This window comes from Malurus melanocephalus, unplaced genomic scaffold, assembly GCF_030028575.1.
Source record: "Malurus melanocephalus ecotype Western Australia unplaced genomic scaffold, MMel_1.1 scaffold_30, whole genome shotgun sequence".
Classification (NCBI taxonomy): domain Eukaryota; kingdom Metazoa; phylum Chordata; class Aves; order Passeriformes; family Maluridae; genus Malurus; species Malurus melanocephalus.
The window spans coordinates 3291520-3319247 of NW_026623262.1; the positions used below are offsets into that span (position 1 = coordinate 3291520).

At 38.4% G+C, this 27728-nt stretch overlaps 1 protein-coding gene across 1 annotated transcript in view; it reads left to right on the forward strand.

The window, feature by feature from the left end:
• Positions 1–3638: 3638 nt before the first annotated feature.
• ITGA4 (integrin subunit alpha 4) overlaps positions 3639–27728 on the forward strand; it is a 35311-nt gene continuing 11221 nt past the window's right edge. The window contains exons 1-17 of the mRNA XM_057363745.1: positions 3639–4159; positions 4247–4368; positions 10946–11052; positions 11145–11274; positions 11427–11494; positions 12131–12260; positions 15619–15704; positions 16045–16104; positions 16198–16335; positions 16906–17017; positions 18656–18750; positions 19121–19211; positions 20465–20510; positions 20878–21032; positions 22389–22543; positions 25664–25813; positions 27230–27306. Coding sequence (XP_057219728.1) covers positions 3654–4159; positions 4247–4368; positions 10946–11052; positions 11145–11274; positions 11427–11494; positions 12131–12260; positions 15619–15704; positions 16045–16104; positions 16198–16335; positions 16906–17017; positions 18656–18750; positions 19121–19211; positions 20465–20510; positions 20878–21032; positions 22389–22543; positions 25664–25813; positions 27230–27306 — 2228 coding nt within the window. The 5' untranslated portion in view covers positions 3639–3653. The remainder of the gene's footprint in view (positions 4160–4246; positions 4369–10945; positions 11053–11144; positions 11275–11426; positions 11495–12130; positions 12261–15618; positions 15705–16044; positions 16105–16197; positions 16336–16905; positions 17018–18655; positions 18751–19120; positions 19212–20464; positions 20511–20877; positions 21033–22388; positions 22544–25663; positions 25814–27229; positions 27307–27728) is intronic.

Consider the following 27728-nt stretch of genomic DNA (forward strand, 5'->3'; position numbering starts at 1 on the left):
AAGCAAAATTATAAAATTAAGACCTTTGTTACATTTGCTTCTTTTTGGTGCATCAGACATCTGTGCTTAATTATACTTGTCAGTGGACAATACAGCCTCTTCATGCAAGCTCACACGTATCCTAGAGCAGAGGGAAGATGCAGTTTCCTGGAGAGATCCTTAGAGGTAAATCTAAGAGTGTATTTGCCTTCTATAATTTCTCAGATGACAGAATATGAATAATAGACTTTGTGGCCCACTGCATTGTTGGGGAGCCGTGCGGGAGAAGCTTACAGGAAAAACAAGACATAGTTATGGTCTGACCCTAGATTTTCCATATTTCAGTGAATCAGAAAGCTCTAGAAATTTCAAATTTGAAATAGCACTGTTTAAGTATTTAGGCAATTTAAAAATTAAACTTTCAACTCTTTCTAATCACAAACAGAAACCCAACCACTGATTGTTTTTATTTCTAATTCMAAGTAGATTTGGAGACACTCCTCCATAAACAGTGGTAGGCCATGACACACAGGAGACCAAAGACAGGCACAGCAGAATCTTTAGCAACATGTGCTTTCATGTATTTACAACACAGCAAAAGCAGTCATGTGATCAATTACCCWATGCCAGCCCATACACAGGACTTAWTAAAAATGCCTTCCAACTTAGGGAATCAAAAAGGGTGTAGTGTATATTCCWCAGAGGAGAGCTGACAGACATTCAGAATCAGTATGTTCTTCCTTCARTGATTTTCTTTCCCTTCTTCTCATCAGCACTGGGATGTATTACAGGTAAACAACTTTGACATAGCGATTAAAGACTCAAACCACCACTTTTCCTAAATTGAACAGTTATGGGGAAGGCAAATTTGTTTGTATGTTTTGTTTGTTTGCTTGTTTGTTTGTTTTGCAGCAACTTCCTTTCATACTTCTCCAAAATCCAAAAACTAACAAATTAAAATCTCAGCAGAAGCTAATACTTCATAATTGCATTTGAAATGTTAAATCTTGAAGTACCATAAATGAACTTCTACAGAAATAGTTCACATGATGTTGTTTGTTCACATTTATAGCACCAATAATTCTGGTTTGTTTTAATATAGATCTTTTCTAGCGGGACCTATGCAGAAGAGTATTTAGACCAAGATCCTTGAGCTCCAGCAGATCAATGCTGGGGAAATTGATTCCTGCTTCAATTTTAGGTAGATGTGTAGGCTTTAACTTTACAGACTAGCTACTTCTAGGAAGTTAAGGCTGTTAGCTGAGAAATCTCCTAAAGCTGCAGTGTCGGTTCAAACCACCCCACACAATACAACTGGCCAGCCACACAATATAGAAACTAAAAATCTCATCGTGGTTTGGGGGTTTTTGCTGAGTTATTGTTAACCCAGATCACTTCTCTGATGTGATTCACTGCTCAGACACTGGACACTATCAGGGTAACAGCAGCAGCAATATGATTCAGGAATGAGCAGCGAGAGATGAGGACAGTCAGATGAAATGCACACATCTGCTGTAAAAAATGCTGCCAAACTGTGGACTAACATAATTAACAAATCATCCCACTGACTTCTCTGAAATTGCCTTAGATGGTGAACCAAATTCAAGTACAAGTGCAAGTCCCTGTGATATTTTGCTTCTAGTGTTCTTAACCCACAGAGGATTGTGYGAGATGTGCTGTTCTGATTGCATAGCAGCAAGATATTTTGCGGGGAAGTTTTTTTTATATTTCAGGATAACTGATATATAAACATGTGTTTTATTTGTAAACACAGGTACTTGGCTTCCAGTGTTGGTTCCACCTTTTCTACAAATTCTCTTAATCCCGAATAAAATTCAAGTTCTCTCTCTACTACTTCATATTGCCAATTGCATTTATTCTGCTCTCTGACTGATCCTGCACCTGCAACCTGCAAGTATTTCTCAAAATATGAATTTCTCATCTTCCAATAATTTATATTTCACTGATTTCATGGATGCCTAGTGGATCATGATCACATCCACTCTAGCAGAGTCTAGGAGACAGTTTCCTCCTCACATGTGAGGTACAATACAGTTCTCAATTTCGTATCATAGCTGATAAGAAGCTATTATCTGTCAAAAACTGAATCCCACAGCTTTGCAATCTACCTTTTCCTGTCAGCTAGGAACCCTGCCACACTTCAACATCTCAACATGGTCCCTGGATCACGGTGGTGCAATTATGTTACAATTTTGCACCAACTAAACCACAATTTAGCATTTCAGTTTTGAATCATGTTTSTTTTGCTACTTTGAAAACGAGGGTGAAAACTTCTTGAGTGGTAGAAATGCAGTTTCACAGCTGCTGTTGATTGTTTTAACTCCTTTGATGTCAGTAATTGGAAGGAAGATGAAAAGCAGCTGAGGAGCTGTTTGACTCCTTTACACGAAATAGTGACTGTTCCACATCARTGTCATCCAGAGAGCCCTCTGATGGCTCTAGAGATGAGGATTAAAAAAAGATACACTGCTGACTGGTTGACTGYCAGATCTTCCAGTGTGCTGATCTCATTCCAGAAATTACACATCTGCATGTGGTCAGAAAGACAAGATGTTTCACTCTGAGTTGCCTTAGTGCCCTGCTCTGGTAGTTACTCAGCATTTTGCAGAAGTGCTAAAATTTTCYACATTTCTACTAACTGAATGGAAATGAAAGCGAGTTTTTATCCCAAGAAGTTTAAAATGCCATGTTCTGAATTTCCATTAGGGGATGATAGTCTGCTGTCTCAGTGTTATTTCTAATGTGTGYAATATTCAGTAGTTGAAATCATACTGGATTTTATACCAGATACAGTAAGTAAACTTTGTAACTACAGTTTTCATTTTGAAAAAGTTCTTCTGCTTTTGTTCCTCAGATTCAAAATACTATTTTACATAGGTTATCCATATACAGGGATTATTATAGCAACAGGGAAGCTCTGGTATTCAAAACACATCAGTGAGGAAACATTTGTAGACAGAAGCAACAGTCTTGATTTCAGGATGCACACAACTCAGTATGAGCTAAATCAAGAGTCAGCAACTGATTGCTGTAAACATGCACAGTAAAGCTCCTCACCAAGATCAAGGGAGCCCTTTCAAGGTCTGTTAAATGCCAGATCTCTTGCACAACGCTCATTTTCCTTTGTTCCTTTGCTGTCTGGAGCCACGGCTGCTAACTTTGTCAGCAACTGAAGAACTGACAGGAATGTGAAAAAGCTAGTCTAAAATTTAAAAGAAGCGATTGGGGAGGGGGGGTGGTGGTTATTCTGACTACATCACACGTGAAAGGAAGGAGCCATCAGCAGTGAGCAGTCTTGCGCAACATGGGTAGGCCAGGCTCAGTATGCTCTGCCTCTGCGCCACTAGTTTTAGGAATCAAATACCCCCACTGGGGGAAGCAGGGAACAGCCCCTCAACACAGCGCCGGCGGGGAAGGCTTAAAACACAGGGTACTGGGATTTCTTCCTAAATCTGAAAGGAAAACTCAATCTTCTCCACAGTTCCTTTGTCAGAACACGGTCCCGCACTGGGTGGAACTGCCCGCTTAATGCTCGGCGGGAGATTTTAGGACAAGTTTGCAGAATCTCCTTTGCCCTTTGCCGGCCCGGCCGGGAAGGTGTGCCGAGGTGAAGCGAATGGGATCGACCCCCTCTCTGCCCCGCCGGTGTCGGGATGGCCACGTCGCACGGGGCCGTGCCGTGCCCGGGGACACGGGGGCCCGGGAGCCTTGTCCCTTTCACAGTGCCCCCGTGGGCGCGGACGGGGCGGGGAGAAACCCGACCCCCGCCGCCTGGGAAGGGAGAGGGGCTCGGCCGCGCGGGAGGAGGCGGCAGCAGGGCCGTGCGACTGCCCCATTCGGCGGGGACCTCCCCAGCCGGGGCTGCGGGGAGGGCGACCCAGGGCGGGGCCGGGCGGGGCGCTGCCCTGCCCTGCCCTTTCGCCGAGCGGAGAGGCGGGAAGCCGGCGTCGGTGCGCTGCCGGCTGGCCGGAGGCATGCGGAGCTGCGGGAGGGCGCGGGGCGCTGCGGGCTGGRCCGCCCCGCTGCTCCTGCTGTGGCAGTGCCTGCGGACGGCGCGGCCCTACAACCTGGACACTCAGCATGCGCTGCTCTTCCGCGGCAGCAACGGGACCCTCTTCGGCTACTCTGTTCTCCTGCACCGCCACGGCGAGGAGCGATGGTGAGTCCCCGGCCCGGCCGCCCCCGCGGGGGCCCGTCGCGCCTTGTCCCGGCCGCGGCTCCTCACGCTGTCGTCTCTGCCCCGCAGGCTGGTGGTGGGCGCGCCCCGGGCCAGCTGGCCCGCCAACACCTCGGTGATCAACCCCGGGGCCGTATTCCGGTGCCGGATCGCGGGGAACTCCAGCGGAGAATGCGAGCAGCTCCAGCTGGGTGAGTCGGCGGTGGGGCGGGGGCAGGGAGGCTCCTGCGAGGGACGGAGGGTCKGTGCCCGGCGCCCTGCGCGCACCGCGGCTCGGCTCCGCTGCCTTGCGGCTTGTGCTGGGCTCTTCCGGTTTAAAGTGGCTTCTGCCTCTCGCTAAAGGGCGAGATCGCCGCTATTGCCCAGGGGCAGCAACGGCGGCATCGATAGAGAGAACATGCACCAAAACTTGCTTCGGGGAAGTTAGGTGKGACAACAGCTCCCGTTCCCACGGCCGTTTCGCACCTTTCAGCCCCCGCGTCAAAMGCCCCGTGAGAGTTTCGGTCTGACTCCTGCGCTGCTCTGCGGAGAGCTAGTGTAGCTTTCAGGGCAGTTGGTGGGTGCAGTAARCTCAGGGATGGGAGGGTGGAAGTTCCTAAATGTGCCTGAATCATGTTTTCTTCTGCAAAGCCTTCCCTTCGTAGAATCCACCCTAAAGTAACTGAACCACAGTTATCTTGCTGGTGGGTTCTCCCTGCTTCCAGATTTGTTGAAACAGTGAGTTTCGGGAGAACAAAGCTATTTTTGACTGAATCAGTTTCTACATGTGCTACTTAGCTCCTCTCTATCTCCATAGTCTCCATAGTAAGGAGATGCAACTTACCCAGCTGTCTGCACTTACCCAACTTTCAGGTGTTTGATACTTGTTAAAAAGAAGGGTTACCATGAACATGTGTCAATTGCTTTGGACTCTCTTCCTGTCCCACTTGCATACAGTGCTGCTCACTATTCTATGTAGAGAATCTTCCTCAACTTTTACTCTGCCACCCTCTGACCAAGAGTATCCCATCCGTTATGTTCACGCCACCCAGTAAGGATAAGCGCGGGAAAAGGGCTATCAAAGTATTTGAAAGCAATAGCGCGCCATGAACTGGGCAAGGCAGAACTCAGTATTTAATGACAAAAAAAAATGATAAAATAATTATTTCTCTACRTGTCTGTGCGTAAAACTTAGAACTGACAGGTTCTATCCTTTTTTTTTGCTACAAATGGATATAAGTTTTGTAACTGGGCTACAAAAGCCTAAGATACTTCAGTRGTGTTTTATTTGTAATTGCGCAAGAAAAAGACAATCAGTGGCTATTAGGAAGAATGACAATTAAATTTATACCAGCCAAGTAGTTCTTTTTMTTTTTTCTTGAGTAATTTAGTTCCAATAGTTATTCATTTTTCCCCAACTGCTTGTTTGTAAGAGGAAGCTTGCAAAAAGTCAAAATGATCAACTAAAGCAGTGAAATAGCATATGCTAAGAGGCAATAAACCCCTATTCCTGGCTCGGTGGTAAAAATAGTCCTTTACTCTATGAGGGAAGGAAAAGAAGGATTGAAAGTTTCAAGTTCTTTCAAAACTGCATGCATCTGCTGTGCCTCTCATTTTACTCATTTAGCAAAAGGAGAAACAAAAGCTCTAAAGAAATAATATGATGGGTTTTTCCTCAATTGCTTAGGGGATTCTAAGTGAAAAGATGCAACAGATATATGAAAATGTGTATGTGGTTACAAAGGCTTAAGTTAATGTGGCCTCTATTCCCAAGTTTAGGGGCTGCAGGTTTCACAATGTAGTTTACTGTCCTGTCCTATTTAAGAAAGCARTTATATCACATGAGATTTTTGGAAACTCTATTTTTTTAGATGACATCCATGCCTCACTAAGGTTCCTCTGTAGTATTTCTGAAGTTAAATAGATGCTGAAAAGAAGTGCTGTATTGTAAAACAGRTCAATGAGGTCAATGAAGAAGCCAAAGGCAGCTGTGGTGCATGGGATGTAAATGAAGTGGGATAGTAGCTGAGGTCACAGAAATACACAAGGGAACTTGCAGTTGCAAAGCTGAACTTAATTACCTCTCATCTAACTGGTTCAAGATCTCATAGAATAGGAAATTTCCTTAGAAAAACGTGTGGCAATATATTACACTGCTGAACAGGCACATTGAGAAGTAAGTGTTTCTATCCTGCTCTTAAATTATTGAATTCACATTTCTTTCTAGTAAAAGCATCTTTGAGGTGATAAGTTTCTAACTGTAAGTCATAAAAAAATAGAGGTGATAACAGGCAATAGAAGCGGCTTTCCAAATGTTGGGTTTCTGTAATAAATGGATGYGAATTACTTAGAGACATAAATATGTTAAAATATTTCATTGCTCCTTTTGGCTAAAGTAGCCTTGAAACTGGCATAACTAATTAATGAAGAATTCATGAACAATTAGGAAGCCTCTGACCAYGCAAAACTACTGTTTTATTTTTATATGTCACAAGTTCCTATGTGCTTCCTCAGTAGCAAAAGAGCTGCTGGGAATAGTTTTATGCTGCTGTCATCACAGTATCTGGGATAACTCATCCAGACATACTTTGAGAATTTTAATGTTGTTCAAGGTGTTGCAGGCCCTGGGCTGGTTTAAGAGCTGAAAAAAGCCATGATATACACTAACAAGTCTTCCTAGTCCATCACTGGCACTTTTAAATCTCTGATTGATGAATAGTGGAGTTTCCAGAGTCTCTTTTGTACTTGTAGTACTTCCATTTATGGTATCAAATGTTCTAGCCTGCAGATTTTTTTTGTATTTGGAGTATATTTAAATAATGGCTTGTGTTAGATGCAGAGGCATGTAATCAATCTTCAGGCAGAAATACAAAATACAGTGCTTCAGATTGAAGCACAAAGTGTCCATCTTCTAGTCTGAAACCTCAAATCTTTGCYCACATCAGTTTGGGGTAGTCGCAGATTATTGCAGAGGAACTTACACAAAGTTCTTGAGACGTTTTGACCTATTGTTACAGAAATTCTTCAACAGCATTGCTCTCAGATTTAAAGCACTGGCTACAGTAAATAGAAAACAAGTTGTGTGATTTACCATTCAGTCAAAACGTAAAATTAATTTTAACTACAGATGCATGCAGTAAATTCAGTACATGCTGTTTAACATAAGGCCAGAAAACTCKGTCTGCAGTTTCAGTCCTGCTCCTTTTCTCTGCTGCAATTAACCTGTGAACAAATTGCCCTCTAGCTCCCCCAGCTGAATCATTACAATGGAAAAGTGAACACTTAATGGTTTTCCCCAAAAGGCTGACCTGTGGTTGTTCAACTTTGGTTTTGATAGTTTGACTTTTTTATCTCTCTTGCATCACTCATGCCCTGTAAGTGATGTCTTTCAAAAGCCATGCTATTCCTAGGAACATGGGACCTTCTGGACCTAGGTCTGTTACAGAAGTATGGAAACAGGTGTCACAAATGTTTTGGGTACAATTTGTTTGAGGAATGTAAGAGGGATAAAACCTATCAGACCTGTGAAAATGGAAAATATTTCCTGGGTGACTAAAGAAAGGACTCTGATGAGGCCCTAACATCTAGGAGCAGGATATCAGAAGTCTTATTGCCTTTGCAGTAGACTTTATAGTTTTAATCAGTTAGCAATAGGACCAGAGGAGTTATGGGAGGATAAAATTGATCATGAGAGGCTGTTGGGCATGGAAAATATTGGAGCAAGTTATATAAAACTGGTTTCTGAGATGACATTGCAAACATCTGTATTGTAATCCCTGAGGCCATAACCAGAGGTGGCTTTATAAGTTGTGACCTTATTTATTGCAGTTGCATTGTTTCTGTGGATGTGTTCAGCAGGCATGGGCAATTACTTATTTCTTAGTGACTTTATGACAGCACGTGTTCCTTTTCCCTGAGGCAACCAAGCTGCYGTGTCCTCTTGAGCTTATGCAGTGCTGCTCTGCTGCTTGTGCAGAATTTCTGCATTTTCTCATTTGATAAAGCTTTTATAATATTATACCCTGGGCAGGGACTCATCAGAGTGTCTGGGATGTCAAGTTCTCCCTTCTCTCTCCCACAAAGGTCTGTAATTTTCAARGTGGTTGAATACTTGCCAGTCAGAGAAAGAGAGGAAACGTAAGGCAGCAGGTCAGCAGAGGGCCAGAGTAATCCTGGATCACTGCATGCTGGAGTGAAGGAAAAGGGGAATACAATCCAATGAGTGTCAAGGAATGGTGGTGCCTTTTCTTGTTACAAACCTCTCAAACAGGCACAGGAATGAAACACTGAGACAGGCCAAACTTACTCATTCTCACATCATCATTGTCTGGTTTTATTTGATTTACTGCTTWAAAAGTCTCAGCCTCTTGGGATTTAAATTTATCGTCCTGGTCTCTATTTCTTCCATTTCCTGCAAATCCACATAAAAGCAAAGCCCAGGTAAGTCATTGTTATAAGAGGATGGAACACATTGATAGAAGGGAGTTACCAGAAGTGCCTTTTGCAGTTTAAAGGAGGATTTATTCTTACACRTGGGACTGTATGGAGTTTTGTTTTCTGAGGAGATTTCAATCAGATTACCATCATCTCTAATTCATGCAAACTATGGAAATGTCTCCCTTAGGAAGTGAGAAGTTTTCCATTACATAACTCCAAACTTCAATTCCAAAACTAAATCCCAAACTTGTTTCTGAAAAGCTGTATATATGCAATACATGGAAGTTCACATCTCTGACATTAGCCAGTAGGATAATTTGGAACCTTATCACTCAATCCTCAGTGATAGAGAACCTGCAGAAGAATCAATTTTTTAGTAGATTTTTAAAGTCGTGCTTTTCAGTTGTGCTTGTTTTAGAAGACGAGCTCATGTGTTGTTAATTATTCCCTCGGTGACCTGCAGGATTTATTAAATTACAGTAATATAAAATTTCTTGGCTCAAAGACAATTGAATTTGATGTTATTGTGAGTGCTAAGGTCATTTCCTGTTTACTTGAATTTTGCATATGGTTTCCTTGATGTCTTAGGGAAAGGCACATGAGGGAGGAAGTAATGAAGAAGAGGTGAAGGAGGGTCAGGTGCCCCTTGACCCTGAGAAGAGGGATGTTTCTGGGAGGAGGTAGAGTGCAAATGTGGTGCACAGGGGACATCATCCTTTCTGCAGTATTGTCAGGGGCTCTGATCGCTCCATCAGAGCAGGGGGAAAGCATGATGTTTGGGAAAAAAAAGTAGAGAGATAAGGAGTAAGTAGAAGAAAATCAAGGCTCCAGCACTTTCTTCAGATAAATAGCAGTGGCTGGGCCTGTCACAAAACAGTATGGAACAAGCTCTTAAACACAGATGGAATTGGGTCTTACTCCTAAAGATGCTTCAATGTTTTCTTTCCATGTGATGAAGGGTTATCTTAATTCCACTAGCCTCATATTTTCTATCAAAAAGCTCATTACATCCTAGGTATAAAATCATTTAAGTCAGTGTTGGATGTGAGAATATATGTCACAAAGCTTACAGTCAGTCACCTTTCTACTGGCTATTGAACACACTAGATGTATCTCTTTATTCTGTTTCCATACTTAATATTTTGCAGTCATATGTCCTGTAAAACAAAATCAACAAATCCACTAAATTAGAGGTGTATTCATTTAAACTCTCTAATGCATTGGCCAATGCTTAATTTCAGTTCTACTATCAGCACCAGTGTTTTGTTTGGTGGGTTAAGTGTTGCCTTATTTTGGTGGGAGGCGGTGAGAAARTGGGAGTGTGATTTATGGGTTTTCTTTCCATGCAAACAATGTCCCACCAGCATTAGTACTCTGTGGTCTGTACTGGTGTCCTTTTCTGGGTAACTAAGCTAACCCTTAAACCTCAAACATTTTGGGCTCACCTATAATTGTATTCAATCTGAGAAAGTCTTAAAAATTATGCAAAAGAGTTTGTTCAAATGACATAATGTGTTCCCTTTTTTATAGGAAGTTTTTTTCATGAACTGGCATGCTGATGCTTAGAAAATACTGATTCAATAATTTAATTAATATTATTCATACAAACATCTTAAAAAATAAAACTATGCTTTAGGCAACCTAGAATAAATGTGTAGTTTCTCCTTACCCTGGGGACCACTACAGCTTTCCAGAAGGAAGCAAATGTTTGCTAACTTGGCAATACTGTAACCTTTTGGGGTGTGGGGGCAGAATTAGAAGAAACTTCAGTATGTTCTCTCAAGATTTTTAAAAATAACTCTCCTTCAGAACACACTCTAAGAGCTGCCACTGAATAATTGCAGCAGTGAAAGGAGCAAGCAGGACGTGCATAGGTAATGACTTGATATCTCCAGTAGAGATTGCAATGATGCAACCTTTATTTGATAGCCATTTGCAGYAGAGATTGTTTTAAGGTCTGCTGCCARTAGRTAGATAGTTGGAGAGGTGTTTGCTTTAGGCTAGAGTTTAGATGGTGCTTGCAGGTATTACTTGTGTCTCTTATGAACTATTAAGCTGAAGAGCGATTACACCAAAACTGAGTGTAATGTCACTTTCTATCTTAGCAATGATGGAGATGCCATGCTCACTGCCAGCCGATTGCATTCAGAGCCAGTATGCTCCCTTTGGCTATGCACAATCATACCTTTGCTCAAGAAGATAGTAAAATGTCTACATGACCTAATACAGAGATCACATCCACCAAGCCTGAATTACTGCAGTTCCTTACAGAGTTTTTGTTACCCTTGTGTTACCCACCACTTTGTCCTTCACCTTGTCCCTCTGTTCAGAGCACTGGTCTTTGTCTCCTAGGCGACCCCAGTGGAGAGCGCTGTGGGAAGACTTGTTTGGAAGAGCGTGATAATCAGTGGCTGGGTGTCAGCTTGGCCAGGCAARCAAAAGAAAGCGGATCTATCGTTGTACGTATTAACCTTGATCTGCACGTCTGTCAGACTGCATTTGCCTTTCTTATGCTTCCGTGTCAAATGTTGTGTTTGATTTGTATCCATAGGCTTGTGGACATAGATGGAAAAATATCTTCTACATGAAAAATGAACACAAACTGCCACATGGTATTTGTTTTGCCATCCCTCCTGATTTTCGAACTGAACTGAGCAGAAGAATATGCCCATGCTATATAGGTAAGCAGAATGCTTGAGTCCATTTGTAGGGAAAGGTGAGATACATAATGGCATGGTGCAGAGTTTGTGAAGAGCCTGTGTTGCTCTGAGCAAAATAAAACTCTGGAACTACGTGTTTCTTATGCTTCTTAATATTTCTTGCCCATTCCTAGATCATGCACGAAAGTTTGGAGAAAACCATGGATCATGCCAGGCTGGAATGTCTAGTTTTTACATTGAGGTGTGTATTAATTATACCTGTTTATGTATTTACTTACATGTATATGTGCATAAAAGRGTATATGTAAATGCAGACATCAACATTTTTATTGTGAGAGGGAAAAATSACTTTTCTAATTTCTTTTTAATTGAGTCTTGCTAAAACTTGTGTAATTCTCAAGTAAACTTTTTATTCCAAGAATACTTTTACACCTTACTAAATCTGAAGTTACTTTTCATCTGAAAAAAGTCATGGATATAGCAGAGGATGAAATTTTATTATTCTCTTTGTATCTGTTTGATGTAAMACTAATAATGCTTACCTTGTTGCTTTACAGAGTAATATTCTATATTATTTAGTCTTCATTCTRCCCTAAGATTGTAATTTCTAAAAATCTTTTTTGAGAAGAGAATATCTTGTTTGTTCTATTTTGTTGTTACTGTTCAAAGCTTTCAATAACCATATTATTACAAGGTCTGGAAAATATTATCTGTAATCTAGTGGTAAACCCCAATGCTGACACAAATGCATCTCCAGTAGCATTTCATAGAATCCACATATCTAAAGCATTTTAAAGAAAAGCAAAACAAGTAAAATACTTGTTTTTTGTGACTATTTCAATGTGAATAACATGTCTTTGTTTTACTTTTCTTTTAGGACTTAATTATAATGGGAGCCCCTGGATCATTTTATTGGACTGGTTCTGTTTTTGTGTACAATGTAACCGCGAATACAATCCACGCTTACACGGATTCAAATAACCAAGTGAAATTTGGCAGTTATCTAGGTACTTAAGATATTTAATACTTTTCTAAAATATAAGCTAAATAAATAGCTGGTCATGGGGTGAGTGCACAGTGGTTTTCAGTGTTTTCACTCTTAATCCCAGAAGCAACAGTTCTAAAGATGTGTTCTGATTTTGTTAAATATTATTTAATTCTAAGGTTTCCTCTCTGTTATTGCCATGAGGAAACTTCTCGAATGTTGTATTTCTATTCTTACTATCTCTCCACTGACCTTTAATAATTTCCTGATTTTGAATGTAGAGATGGTTCTGATTAGCAATGGTTTGTTCTTTATTCTATGAGTCTGAGATGCTGCCAAGAGCTTTCACAGAAAAAGACAATGATTTCACATGTAACTGACAATGAAAAGATAGTTACAATGAAAGCTGCAAGCAAGCGTTAATTACATTGTGAACAAGGGGAAGCATGATGTGACTTTAGAGACAAACTTTCTTCCATTGGTTATTATTTTTCTYTTTTATTTCAATCATATCTTAGTCTGGAAAAATGGGAAGGCAAATCTCATCTATGAATGTGTGCAAACCAGGCCATGAAGTTCCYACTCATGTACCAGTATCTAAGTAACTAGCTGAATTTAGAGCTACAGCTTGTCATAAAGGTTTTATGACAAAAAACATCAGCAGCTTCAGGCTTCTCTCTACACACTAAGAAAAGCTCATCTGTCCTTCCTGAATTTTTGAGCAAGAATACTTTTGCTTGTGACATTGGTTTTTGCATTTTCCCATTCAAAGTTCCGGTTTACGTGGATAAACATTTCCTGTTTCTGATTCCAATCCTCTGACAATAGGAAGTTGGCATATGTTATGAAATAGCTATTGTGAAACATAAAGTGACTGACTAACATTTCGGAATTCAGTTCTGAGCCTGCAAAGGCTTCAGTGACCCTGCAGGAAAGCCAAGCAAAAGAGAGGCTGGATGGTAAAAGGTGATCAGACACACAGATCCCTAGGGTCAACCAGTAACACTTCTAATCTTTGACAATCTAAAATCTAAGAGCTTTCTAATCTAAAACTTCAGAGAATGCTCCAGCTTTCCCATGATAATCAGCAGAAAAATACTGCACCTGTTTGGGGAAAAAAGTTCATTCCAGATTTCTGCTACTGCAAGTATAAGAGTGAGGATTTCTGCARTGAGTCAGATCACTGATAGCCAGAAGCCAGATACAGGCAAATGAATATGATCCTGCATAAGGGCAGTGCTGGGGAGATGTAGGGARGGCCTTTCCACTCATATGTGCTCTCTCTTCATTTCCTTGGCCATTCAGGACCTGCAATCATCTATTCACAAATATTTCTGTAGTGATCTGGTGCATGTCTTCTAAAGTTGCCCTTCTACAAGAAAAGTACCATTAGCTCATTTGTGTGTTTCTACAGTAGCAGCTATGATAAACCTTATGTTTTGCATTGTTTCATGCTACTTAAACCGCTGCTTTTCCCTCTTAGTAACACACAGTGTGGTTGAAGGAATTTAAAGGTCACTTCTTTCACCTCCCTCAGCTTCCGTCCCATCTCAGGAATTATTGAAGACAAAACTCCATTCAGAGCTAATTCTGTTACCAGATTTTTTTTGGAAGTCTGTTTCTGCCTTAAGTAATGAATAAAAATATCMCTGCCAAGTGGTGGAAGTATATTGTGACCAGAATGTAATTCAAGCATGTGATTACATACAATTATCTACTTCCTCTATCCTTCTTCTGACAGGGACCAAGAAGTTGGCATCTTTATTTACTTTTTCCATTAAACTGTTAAAGAATAATAAAGAAACTAGAGACTGCAGGAAGTACAGAAGTATTGTAGCATTTTCCATAAGCTGAAAGAAACGAAGCTGTTCATGTACCAGACAGCTGAAAGAAAGAAGTTAGAAAGATGTTGGTAACACATAACTTTAGGTACTATTTTCTGTACTGCTTCAGAGTATCTTGGAGAGTAATAACTGACTTTCTTAGAAAGAATTATCAAAGCAAGTCAGTCTTTCAAATTAGCTGGCCCTGATGAAAGAGTAACCTTGACATTTAAACTGCCTTAAAGGAATCACAAAGTAAAAGAGTTTCTTTTAGAAATCCGAGAAGGGCAAGTAACATTTCAGAAAACTGAAAAACTCTAGTAATGGTAAAGAAGAAAGAACTATGGAGTTGGAAACAAAGTTTCATTTATATATGCCTTTTAATTTAAAGGGTCAGTTATGTGATTTGCCCTCCCCTTGCCAAACATTTTAATACTATTAAATATAAAAGAGGACTATATGATTACTGTATTTTTGTGTGTGTGTGTTTGGCTTTTTTTTTAAGTTCTTAAGAATGAGTAACATTTACACTTTAACAAAAGCAAAATAACTRGAAAATAAATGTCAGAGGAGGTAAATTAAGGTTCATCCTTAATTTTTTGTTGAGTAAATAAAAACTTGGTTTTGACCTTTAAGTGATAAATTGCCCTGTTCCTCTCTTTTAGCTTAAAATAAGAAAAAGAAAAGGTGGCTTAATGAGAACTTGAATGCTAGGCAGTTACCTTCACAGATGAAAGATTCAAGGCTTGTTCTCATCTATCCAAGATGATTTCTCCATTTCCTTTGCATGCTGTGAACATCAGTAGTCATTCAGTAAATGCAGGAGTAGCAGGATATGTTGTCTGTCTTTCCTGTTTCAGCTTAGTTGTAGTGTATCCTGGAAAGAGTCAGGATGACTTGGGCAGGTTAAGATGTTAGCCTTTATTTCTCAGTTCTCTGTCTGGCTGCACCGAAATATGGTCCTGTTTAGGATCTCTCTCCACATACAGAAATGCTTTGTAATATAGATTAATTTATAAAAGCTGCTGTAATGTTTTCTTATTACATAATCAGGCTTTTGCAGTTTGCTCCTGACATGTTCATGTGTGTGTCCATGGTGCTCTGTGTATGTGCACGTGCATAGAAGTAGCACTACATTTAAGTTTTCTTCAGTCTGGCTATACAACAGTCTGAGTAACAACTGAATCAAGTATTCCCGTATTGCAGTGCATTGATCATTTTTACTTGTATTCATAATATGGACTCTCTGAACAATTGCAGAATAYGGATTAACAGAAGGTGTTTGCAATTTATTTTATTGGCTTTGGAAGTATGGCAGATAATTGAGTTCTTGGGAAGAAATAAGTGTTTCTTACACTTTCTCCTGCTTGATGGAACTTACTGTTTGTACCTTATATTTCAAAAAGTTTCTATTCTGTTTTCATTGCTGACTTGCATGAGGTCTGAATGTCAGACTCACGATAATTTATGGTGTTGACAGCTTTTATACAACATGATCCCATTCTTTTTTCTTTGTGTGGCATTTCCAGAATTGAATAGTACATTTCTAATTTTCAGGATATTCTGTTGGAGCTGGACATTTTTTGACAACAACCAGCATAGAAGTAATTGGAGGGGCTCCCCAGCAGGAGCAGACTGGTAAAGTAAGRGATTGTTTATAATATTGGTTTGAAGACTATAACCCCACAAAAACCCTGTAATCTTCCAATTTAGATTGAAGACAAGTATCAGATATGACTTCTCATGGGGGGAAAAAGTTGAAGAAGGGATTAGGGTAGACAACAGTAGTCTAGGGTAGTCTAGATAACACTGATGTGAGCTATWGTGTTGAAAAAAGGTGCAGATAGGAAATGGGAGATAGCTGTACTTGRTGATATTGTGCATGGCTTTGCTGGTTCTCTGGCACATGCTGGAGAGAAAGCACTGGGAAATATTTCAGAATTTAGGCTGCTGAATTCCACTTACATTTTCTTTTCATTTCAGGCATATATTTTTAGCATTGAGAGGCAACTAAATATTCTATTTGAACTAAGGGGTAAAAAGGTAAATAYTTCATACTACTTTTCTGCACCTTATAACTTGTAGTACATCTTCATCAAAATTCAAAAATATTAATGATTTCTTGTCTGCACACAGCTTGGTTCTTACTTTGGAGCTGCAGTTTGTGCTGTGGACCTGAATTCAGATGGCTTCTCAGACTTACTGGTTGGTGCCCCAATGCACAGCACTGTCAGAGAAGAGGGAAGAGTTTATGTCTATATTAATTCAGGTTCTGTAAGTATTTTCTCTTAAAAATACATGGCAACACAGCCCKTCTAGTTTAATGGGCTAAGAGGAAGAGTTTTCCTTTCTTCTTATCCAATGTTTGAGGATGTAGGAAAAGCAACAGAACACAGACTGGGTTAGTTTCCTGGGGGCTGTAAGTGGTGACAGCAGCCCCTTTCGAAGCTCTCCTCCATTACTGTGCTWCCCCCTGAACTGCCATGTGAAGTACAAATTACTAAGCACTTCAGAATCAAACAAGGAATGAAATTTGCATGCAGTTACTGGTACCAGTCAGGAAAGAGACTGGTACTCCTCAGTTTTGTACATAAAGTGACAGGACAGATCATGCATTTGAATTGGCTTTTTWAAAATTCTTTCTAAGGTTCAGAAGTGAAACCTTAATCAGTTTGTTATTCCTACACTAAATCTCATAAAATATGTTTGAAAATGCTTGTTTCTCTATCAAGGAGTTTKCTAGGATTATATATTGCTATCCAAAGCAGTTTTTAACATTTTCAGTAACATTCTTGGTCACCTGGAAGATGCTCTGTTAATATACCATTGACTCTTGTCCTTCAGGAAGCAAAGATGGTAGAACTGAACATAGAGCTCAGTGGGAGTGACTCACATGCAGCAAGGTTTGGAGAGTCCATAGCCAATCTAGGAGACATAGATAATGATGGCTTTGAAGGTAAGAAAACAAAGAAAACCTGCTGGGTTTAATTCTCTCTGATCAGTGGAATGTCATGATAAATGGGAGGATTGTGGAAGTTTGAGAATTCTTCTGGTTTGAGACTTGACTTTTCTGATTTGAACTGTAGCTGCTTCACAGTCATTGGTGTGTTATACCAAGGGAAGAATGTTTTGATAAAGAACATGAGCATAAAGTGTAACATAGTCTGTAACTTGTGGCACTGAACCTCAAATGAAATCACTAATCCTGTTTTTGACAACCTGAGACAAAGTATATCTGACAGTTTGGCAATTTTGTAACAATCATAAATGAGAATGCGAGGAATCTGCTTCTGTCTCACTACTAAGAAGCACTAAATACATGGGGATACTGAAAACAACCTTCAAGTTTGSAGAGTATTTTGGAAATATTGAAATAAAAAGTGAATGAAATGTTGAGAGTGGCAGTAAGGAAAAAAGGGTCTGTAAAAAACAGGCTGGAAGCAAAATATAAAGAGAAATTGGGTAATACAAAGCATTTTTCTGTAGTAATTAAATATGAGAGCAGAGCCAACTTCTTCAACAATCCAGATCTTGAGCATCAGCCCTGTTAAGATAATAGTGTGTGTTTAGGTGTAGAATCTGAGCTCCTGAAGAACTTGGGTAGAATTTTAAGARGCCCACCTTGACTGTCCCATTTTCATCTCACCAGTAGAGAGACATAATGTGTTTTGTGTGGTTGAGTCACTGCACTGTGGGTTCAGTCAATGTGGATTCAGTCAGAGAATTGTTCAGTAAAATCAGAGAGTCAGAGGCTTTGCTTTTCTTGTGATTTTGGTTTGGTGCAGCATGAAGTTTTTTTGATTTGCAGATAGTTCAGATTTTGCTTATTATTAAATGCAAGTTCACAGTTATTAATAGTGAATTTCAAGATGGTGTAATTAATCTGCCCCTCCCTCCACTGCATGGTTAACAAACTCTGGCTGTTTGAACAATAGGAGTTTTTGGTAAGGGCTATTGAGGGTGGATTGATGAGTAGGTAGGTTCGTTCAATTTGTTAGGAGTTGCTACACCCACTTGGGATTAAGTCATCTAGGCAGAAAACATATCCCTTTGTTCCAACCAGCTACCTTCATTTCCTTGTTAAAGACCTTTTCAAGCTCATTATCAACTGTCATGGACATGTCATAGAAAAATAAATGGTTCATTTTGGGCACTGTAATWAGGGTACTTGTGTTTCAGTGACTTAATCTATGTGGGAAGAGCAGGAAAACCATCACTGTTCCATGGATACAAGGCTTTTTTTTTTTTCTATTTTTAAAGACCCTGATAATTTTGGCTATTTTCATGGAAACATTTTAACCTCTTAAGGGTCAAAATGAGCATTGCTAGAAATAGACTRTCTTTAACAAAATGGCTGTATTTGATGGTTGTTTTCCATACGTAGTAATTAAGACAGAATCAGATTACTGAGCTGGTCTGTATTGTTTCTGTTTGCTTTATATCTATTTTCAACACTGCCTTTGAATTCAGGCAAGTAAATCTAAATCTAGTCTGGCATTGCGTGCATCGTGATCTGCATTTCTTTAACTGTTCATATTCCTTTCATGTTCATATTCCCTGGTCAACTGATCATTGCTGAATTGTTTCTCCACAGATGTGGCAATTGGGGCTCCACAAGAAGATGATCTAAAAGGGGCTATTTATATATACAATGGCAGGGAAGATGGAATAACACCATCATTTTCACAGGTACACTTTTTCAATGAAAAATACCCAATCAGGAAAACCCTAAGTTTGAATCTGAGAGCATTYTCCCTTCATTTAACACTCTGATCATTTGAAATACTTTAAGACTTCAGCAAATTTCTAAATGATCTCTGATTTTCAGTTATGATATACAGTGTAAGAGAGAAATAAATTGTTTTGGGCGCTTTAGGCAGGGTTTATGGGATTGAACATTTGCAGTAATTGAGGAATATCACTTTCAGAGGTAAATCTCACAGCTAAGCCCATAACTATGTTCAGCAGCAGGATTGTTGTGCTAACATTTTTCACTGGAAATTGTAACTCAGAGTTAGCTTTCCAAGAATATTTTTCTCTTTTACATTTTTCTTCTCAGAGAATACAAGGCCAAGAAGTCAGTAATTCTTTAAGCATGTTTGGACAATCCATATCAAGCGGCATTGATGCAGATAACAATGGTTATCAAGGTAAATTAAACAATTCTGTTTATTTTTCATTTTTAAAAGAAYAGGGATTCATAGGGAACAACCCTACTGTGCTACTTGATACTTTTAACAGAAGCAGAATCTGTTATTAAGATGACATGTCATATCTCATACTTTGGGAAGAAAACAGGAGAGGTAAAGCTGAGGCCAAGCAGTCAGTTTTCAGTCATCTAGCTATTATTTAAGGAATGAGAACAATGTAATAGTAAGATCATAGTGCATAAGAGGAAGAAAAATGTGATTTATATTTTGAAAGCAGCCATCTCATCTACTAGTGTCACAATGAGCTGGTTTGGATTTTGACAGGAGTTCTGGGCTCTCTGACTCTCAGTCTGAGTGAACAATACTTTAACCTCACTTAGGGCTCATGGCATTGGATTAAGACTYTTGTGCAGTTCTTGTGGCCTTGAAAAAGTAGTGCTAATTTGGTGTAAAACAACTTCACTGTTTCCAAGTACATATTAATTGCTTTATACATGCAATCAGAACATTTTGCCATTTTGCAGGGATATGTTTTGTCTGGTCAGGCATGTCTGTGCTGCTCTTGTGGATGCAAAAGCACAAAGTTACCACGAGCTGCATGTTGTATGTTCTGTCTCTGTCCACAGAAATGTTATCTAGGTTAATTTGTAATGCTGGCTAAAAGGTAGGTTGCAGGTAGTCTGCTCTCAGGTCACCTSTTGGTCACTAACCTGGAAGTCACATCCTCAGACCTTTATATCAGTTATTCMTCTGTCAATTCACTTTTGCTACCTCATTTGAGAAGTATATATACTGTTCGTATTTCTTCCCTTCTTGCATGATTAGATTTCAGTGAGTTTGGAATAAAGTCAGTATTTTTTTCTATCTCTATGTATAATTTCATACATATAATAGATATAAGAAATTCAGTTATATAAATATAAACCAATATATATGTGCATGTATAGCAGTATTGAGAGAAGGCAAGTACTTCCTATATAGCTGAATTGTCCTTCAGTATCAACCACTTAAACATGGAATAGAAATCAAATCATCACATTATCAATATCTGCAAGTCCAGCAAATTAAGGCAGCATTAATGGACAGTGGACAATATTTGAGGAACCATTTTTGAATATTAGCATATCCCTTCGAATAAAAAAAGGGAAATGGTGTTTTAATGCTGATCAAAGGTGAATATGCTATAAAATGCTTATACCTGAGAATAATTCCTGCTGACAAATTATSCTTATTGATGTATCTTTTTTGTGCAGATGTAGCAGTTGGTGCATTTCTCTCTGATTCTGCTGTGGTGCTGAGGTGAGAGTGCTACGTTTTGGTGCTTTTGAAGACCACACAATTTAAATCTATTTTTAGTACAATTTATTGAAACACACTAGGATAATTTAACCTCATTATATTCTTGATGTCTTCATCAACTTCATCAACTTCAATCATGAGGCTCTAGGAGGCACTACAAGTGAAACATTTTCTTTTTTTTTGAGGTGTTTACTTAAATATCATTCTGAAACTTATTGAGGCTACAAATAATGTCCATACAACTATTTGAAGCTATCTGAAAAATTGTAATTCTAAAATATAAAAATAGATTGTAAGAGATGTTTTGTTTTGCAGAAATTCTGTAAGCTATTTCTGAACGTTTGTGAACACTCTTTTCTATTCATAGAACAAAACCAGTGGTAATTGTTGAAGCCTTTTTAAAGCATTCCAATTCAATAAACAGAACTAATTTAGACTGCATGGAAAATGACCAGCCTGCCACCTGTATGAATTTGAAGATATGCTTTACCTATAGAGGACGAGAGGTATCTGGTTATATTGGTAAGCTAYTGGAAAACAAAAAAATCCAGTCTATGTATTCATTTTAAATGCTCCTATTTAGAGAATAATGCTACTGGCATGTAGCATGGACCATTAATCTGAGTTCAGTATMAAATGAAAAGCTGAAAACATGGATACCTTTTTTTATATCATGATTACCTAGAACAACAAGCCATTACACTTCTGTTCAATTACAATAGCAGCACATTCCTGCTAGAACTACTGGAGTTATGTGGCCTCAGTAAGACAGTGACAATAAAAAGGGTGATATTTAGCTGTCCTCTAACAGCATTCTTCTCAGACATGGACCAAACCATATGGGACTGCTGTCTTCCACTTGGCAATAGAGAGAAGACATTCCTTCATAAACCAGCTCAAGCATCTGATTATCCCATTGTGGGGCATTGTGTGAAAGAGATTACTGAAAAATAAAACCTAAAATTTTAAAAAATAAAATATAAAATATATTATATTTTATATAATGCATGTTTTGCTTTTATCCAAAAATTGGTATTGCTAGAAGCAGTATTTATCAGAGGGAGTATTCATGGTGAATTTATTTAAAATAATTTATTGCCTAAATTTGACTGCATTGCTGGAGTGTTTTTAGCCTACTTGTCATGTGCTATTTGTAAACTGCAATCAGCCCCGCAAGGACATGGTATTTAGAATTAAATTGCTTAACTTTTCTGTGTGAGAACTTAYAATAACCTTTGGGAGCACATTACAGACAACATATGCAGTGAAACATATGTGAAGCTATATGTCCAAATTTTTTGAAATTCATATTCATTTTGAAAGATGAGCAGTCAAAAAGGTTCCCCCTTGCTAGACTTGTACATAGGGCATTTTAACGTAAATTAGAAAGGACTAATAAAAATTGTGCATAACCTAACTCTTGGCAAAAATTTGGAAGTAATAGAACTGTAATGATCTGAAACTTGCTTGCAACTTGTTATCATAACAATTTATGCTAACTTAAATAGAAAAAACTGTGAAGTTAAACAACATTTGTTAGTGTTTGTTGACTTAACTGTTTGTTGYAATTTACTGTCAGCCCTGTAACTAACTGAAGTGGGTTTTCTGTAAATAGATTTTGGTAGAAAACTATAAATATAACCTGATAAACCACCCCTGATGTAAAAGCATGTATCAGGGAACAGCCGTGAAGCAATCAATTTTCAGGGTACTAGAAGCTTTCATTAGGTATGGATTTATGTCAGAGCACTTTTAAACAGATCATTTTAAAATTGATCTTACAGAACATACTTACAGAAGTGAGTCAGAAATTGTCATTTCTACCATAAATCCATAAAATTTTTACAGCCTTTATTTTCCCTGGGTCTTATTTTGTAGTATTGCTTTACAATCTGAGTGTTGATGTGAACCGAAAAGAGGATACACAAGCAAGATTTTATTTTTCCTCCAATGGAACATATGATACAATCTCAGGAAATGTAAAGATTTACAACAATATTACTGCCTGCAAAGATCATCAAGCATTTCTGAGGGTAATGTAGTTTTCAGTATGTACTATCCTGTAAATCCTTTGTTCTCCTTTGAAAACACACCTGCTGCAAAAGGACCTATTCTGTTTACATTTGCATTACATCGTTTTGGAAGTAATTTTTGTGTTCAAAACTTCCACAGTTAATTTGTTTTAATTCTGATGCTTTCTCAGATTTCTCTGGGGAAGTCAGTTGGTCTGCCATCTCTTAGATTGGTGAGAACATGCATAATAATAATAATAATAATAATAATAATAATAATCACAGTGATGAAGTTGGACATGGGCATTATTGACATTTTTTCATCATTTTTATGGATGACACATCATATATAGATTGAGGTTGGTTTGAAACAACTAAGAAGATGTGACATAACATGCATATTCCACTGAACATTTCTCATGGAACTTTCCTATGTACTCTTTGATGCAAAATCCTGAAACCTTTTATGGTTTGTCATTTGTAACTATTTCAAAGAACACGTGTATGGTCTTGCTTCCTTTTTTATTGTGAGAAGATAAGGTAGACTCAGCTAAAAAGGAAAGAACCCATTCCTGATTCATAGGAAGGGAAATAAAGACTAGAAAAGTCTGTTGTTCAAGGTTTATAGCATGGTGTGCTTTGTGAATTTGCTGCAAGGAGCCAAAGGCTAGCAGGGTGTGAAGAAGAGCACTTGCTTGAGCTTGCTTGATTGTTTTCCTTTGAGGGATGCAGCACCCACTCTTTATCTGAAGGTAGAAATGGGGTAGGAAGAGCACTTGTGAAAGTTTCATGAACGAATTTAGAGTTGAAGAAAATACACTGTGCTGAAAAAGTGGTCTCCCTACTTCTCTGCTTACAAATGTAAAGGCTACACAGATATGTCTTTCTCCTGGACCAGACTAGTAGTGAATGTGGTTACTGTTCTCTGTCTGTCATGCTGTAGAAATAACTTTGTTGTAAAAAAAGCTGCTGATAGAAATGCTTCAGAAGAGAAGCTACTGAGTTAGAAATTCTGCCAGAGCAGGAAGCCACTGAGGTAGAAGTTCTGGTCACAGCAGGAGGCTGTTGAGGACCTGTGGGGTGTCAGCCAGGGACGCGTGTACCAACACCACTAACAGATGGCACCAGCTGCTGGCTGGGCTCTTGGTTTCTTCAGAACTGGAGATTGATCCAACAGCCACCATCCTTTGAAACTGAGTGTGGTCCTGACCTAGAATTAAGTTAGTAAGAATCTAGTCAGTAAGATTTTACCTGCTAAAGTTATCTCAAAGTTGCTGTTGCCCTGGAGGGAATGAACTGTTTTATTTATGCTTGATGTATCCCTCTGAAAGATGAATGAGGGACTTATCTTCAAAGTGGAAAAAAACCCCTGTAATCAGTACAAGGGTATAATATTTTTGAGGCTATTCAATGAACAAGAAAAAGTTAATCACTTTTATTCTATCAAACATCTTAGAAGCTTGTTTTCTACAACAAAAATTTTGGAAAAACTTGGAAAACCTAAACCGCAACAAGTAATAAAAATCAGTGGACACAAAGGAACCATATKTTATTAAACTCTGAAAAAATAGACTTATCTCCTGTTAGACCTTGTCTAAGGGGAAGAGAAGGAGTATTTAGATGTAAGGGGAATTAAGGGCAATAAAATAATGGACTAGTTTGCCTAACCTTTTCTTGAGAATCCTCAAGGTAGCAATTCTGTCACCTTTTGAAGCTAACATCTATCAGGGTGACTGGTGCAGTTGATCCTGCACAAAGGCTGGRAAATAAATTTAATTTTCTACAGCTACAAAGAAACCTGCAGGGAAATATTATTAGATRTATTTTTCTTCTTTCTTCCTTTCATTTTTTGTTTGTGACTCCATTAGAAGCCAATTCTTCACCATAAASCTTCAGGGTAGAAAGGAAAGCTTATGTTACCTACTGGAAAATTGCCCAGATGCATCTCAGCTGATASTTGCACCTAAGTGAATGTTGCTTGAGGAGCAATGGCAAATTGCCACTTACTTTATCAGAGTTTTGTAAACTAAGAGAGATCTGACTGACAGCTGACCTTGTACAGATTGCTGTACCAGCAKTAGCCGGTATTTGTGTAGGAGGAAGGAATTGATTTGCCTCACTTTCTRTAGTTGGTCATTAGTATTGTTTTCCTCCGTAGAATTCAATTTTCTTTTTAATTCTTAATTAATAGCATTATAAGTGTCTCCTTCCACCCACTGAGGTTTCTGTGCTTGTATGAAGTTCCTGAAGTTAAGTAAGTGTGAATGTCTGTCAAGTACAGTCCTTGCAAGAGACAATATAAATTTTATGTATTTTGAGTAAAAGCTAATTAATAGCTAATTAGTTTAATGGACATAATATAAAGCAGATGCAGAGAAGACCTTGTGGAAAATTATTATGAATTAGATAATATATGATTTGGCTAACACAARCTTGCAGATAAAAATTAAAGTAGTGGCCATGTGGAAGGACAATCAGTGTCTGTGTATCCCCTACGCTTAGGGAGTAATTTAATCAGGTTTGTTGGTGCTTCAAGCTGTTCAGTTTTCAGAAGTAGGTAATTTGGGCTCTGATCTAAACATTCCTACACAGGCAAGGCTTCATGTACAAAATAGACATTTATTGAGGAGTTCAATCTTTTTAATACAGCATGGGAAATAAAGAGGCTGAAAAATAAAATGCAGTCATGACCTGATTTAGTGGCACTGAGGGAGAACTCCTTTTGGTTTCCTACATAAATGCCCATGGCGTTTGTCTGGTCTTATTCCACTGGTTGACTTCCTCCATTTTAGCCAACTTTTGCATATTTTTCTAACTGGGCAATGTAGCATTTCATAGATGTAAGGCAGTATTATTGACAGAAGTAGATTCATTATTCAATAAGATTTCTCCTCATAGAAGAATCATCCATTCTGAAATGCCTGTTGCTGTCATTAAACATATTATGCTTTTAWGCATTTCTGATTACCTCCTTCAGCAACAAAGATGTCTGGAAAATTATGGGAGCCATATGGAATTAATTTACATGTRGAAAATAAGTGTTGCTGTTTTAATGAGTTCTAGGCAACCTTATAATTTTAAAACATAAGCATCCATGTTTTGTCTTATATGATTAACTCATTAGGTTTCCAATTTTCGTAGAAAGATGTAAGGGATATCTTGACTCCTGTACATGTTGAAGCAAGTTATCATCTGGGGCATCATATTCTGCAGAAAAGAAGTGCTCAAGAATTTTTACCACTTCAACCTGTTCTTCAACGCAGGAAAGAAAAAGATGTTATAAAAAGCAAGGTTAGTGTATGAGTTCTCTTTTTTCCAATGCAGTAAATGTTCATGTTTTAATCATCAGTTAAAAAAASCTTCACTGATTCATAGCATGTGAATCAGTGCTATGGATTGTGAAGGAATGCATTTTCCAGACCAGCACCTAGTGCCTTGATCTTAACTGAMTGCTAAAAAGATGCCCAATTTTTTGCTAAAGAAATAATCTTTGCAGAACTTTTACACAATCTCTATTATGATTTAAAAATAAAAAAATGTATGTGCAGAGAAATTGCCAKCATRTATAGTACTATATAACTCAGAATAKATGTGTATGCAATTCACTCTTTGAAATATCCATTCTTTTTCAGCTTTACAGCATTAGTCATTTTCTAATATAAAACTGTATTTTAAAAATATATSTATGTTAAATGCRCAATATCATATTGACATTATTYTTGAAGTGCTTGAGTGATGTTGCTGAAATRTACTTCTGTGAAGGTATTTCATGTTTTCAAACACAAAGTCTGTGGGGGGAAGAAAGTATATTCTGTATCCTCTAAGTATGAAATTAATCTTTCTTCCCCCTCAAAAAAACTTACTGAAAGTTAAGAGACTCTAACAAAAGTCAGAATGCACTGAATTTTTAACTTTTCAGAAATAGTAAGCTCCCCAGAAAGTGGTCAGAGCACCAAGCCTGTCTGAGTTCCAGAAGTGTTTGGACAACACTCTGAGGCACAGAATGTGACTCTTGGGGTGTCCTGTGCAGGGCCAGGAGATGGACTCGATGATCCTGATGGGTCCCTTCCAACTCAGCTTACTCTGTGACTCGTGTAAATGAGATACAATTGGCCATCACAACTCATGAGATATGTAAAAGCTACTTTGAAATGGCATGCTTTGATTTCTCATTTTCATGGAAAATTTTGTTTTACAAACCTCAGATTTATAGAGAGTGAAAGTGGGTGGTGTTGAATACAACAACATAAACATGCTCTATAACATATTGAAAACCAGGCACAGACACCTGCAACTCTTGGTGTCTCTACTCTCATCAAATCTTCCTAACAGTATGATAGGTAAAGGTTGTGTCATGAAACTCTTGCAAAAATTAATGTGCTGTAAGACAGGAGAGACTGCACAGACATCAGTTCTGGAGGYTCTAAAACATTCTGTCCTCTTTATGTACTGCTGTAATAAAATTGTCTGAACATACACCCACAGGTTTAACTGTGAGAGACTGAGTCTGGAAAGCCTCTTCACTGTTACTCTGGATGCACAGATTGTGTTTGGAAATGGTAATCGTAGCCTGATTGCATTGTATTTTAGGAGTAAAAGCTATTAGACTCTTTCTGATAGTTATTAKATGATAGGTTTCTTTCTTTGGAAATACTGTTACTCACTGTAAAAAGCATAATGCACTGAAGTGTCTTTTGATTTTTATAGTTTATTTTCGCAAGATTTTGCTCCCAAGAAAATTGTTCGGCTGACTTGAGAGTTTCTGGAAAAGTGGTTTTTCCAAAGTAAGTATAATGCAGCTTTTATTTTTTTGGACAAGATTCAGTAAGATTTTATCTAAATTATTTTTTAATAATTTGTATATAAATAGCAGTGATTTGCAAAAGTAGACTATGGACTTCCCAAGAAAATACAAGAACTAAAGCAGTGCTTAGTTGAAGAATATTTTTAAATCATAAATCTTCCAGGAAATGTAACAGAAATCTATATAATTGAAGAAYTGTTATTGGATAATTAGAAGATTTTACAGTTTATAAAATACACTTTCACAAAAACATTAATTTGTGTTGTACATTTCATATATGACTGGGTTAAGGTAACACTGCACAATGCATGGTCAATATGCAGACATCATAACTACTGTAAAATTGACAAGCTTTTGGTTATTTCTGCTGCTCTTTCTGAAGGTGCTGTATTTGCACTGTAC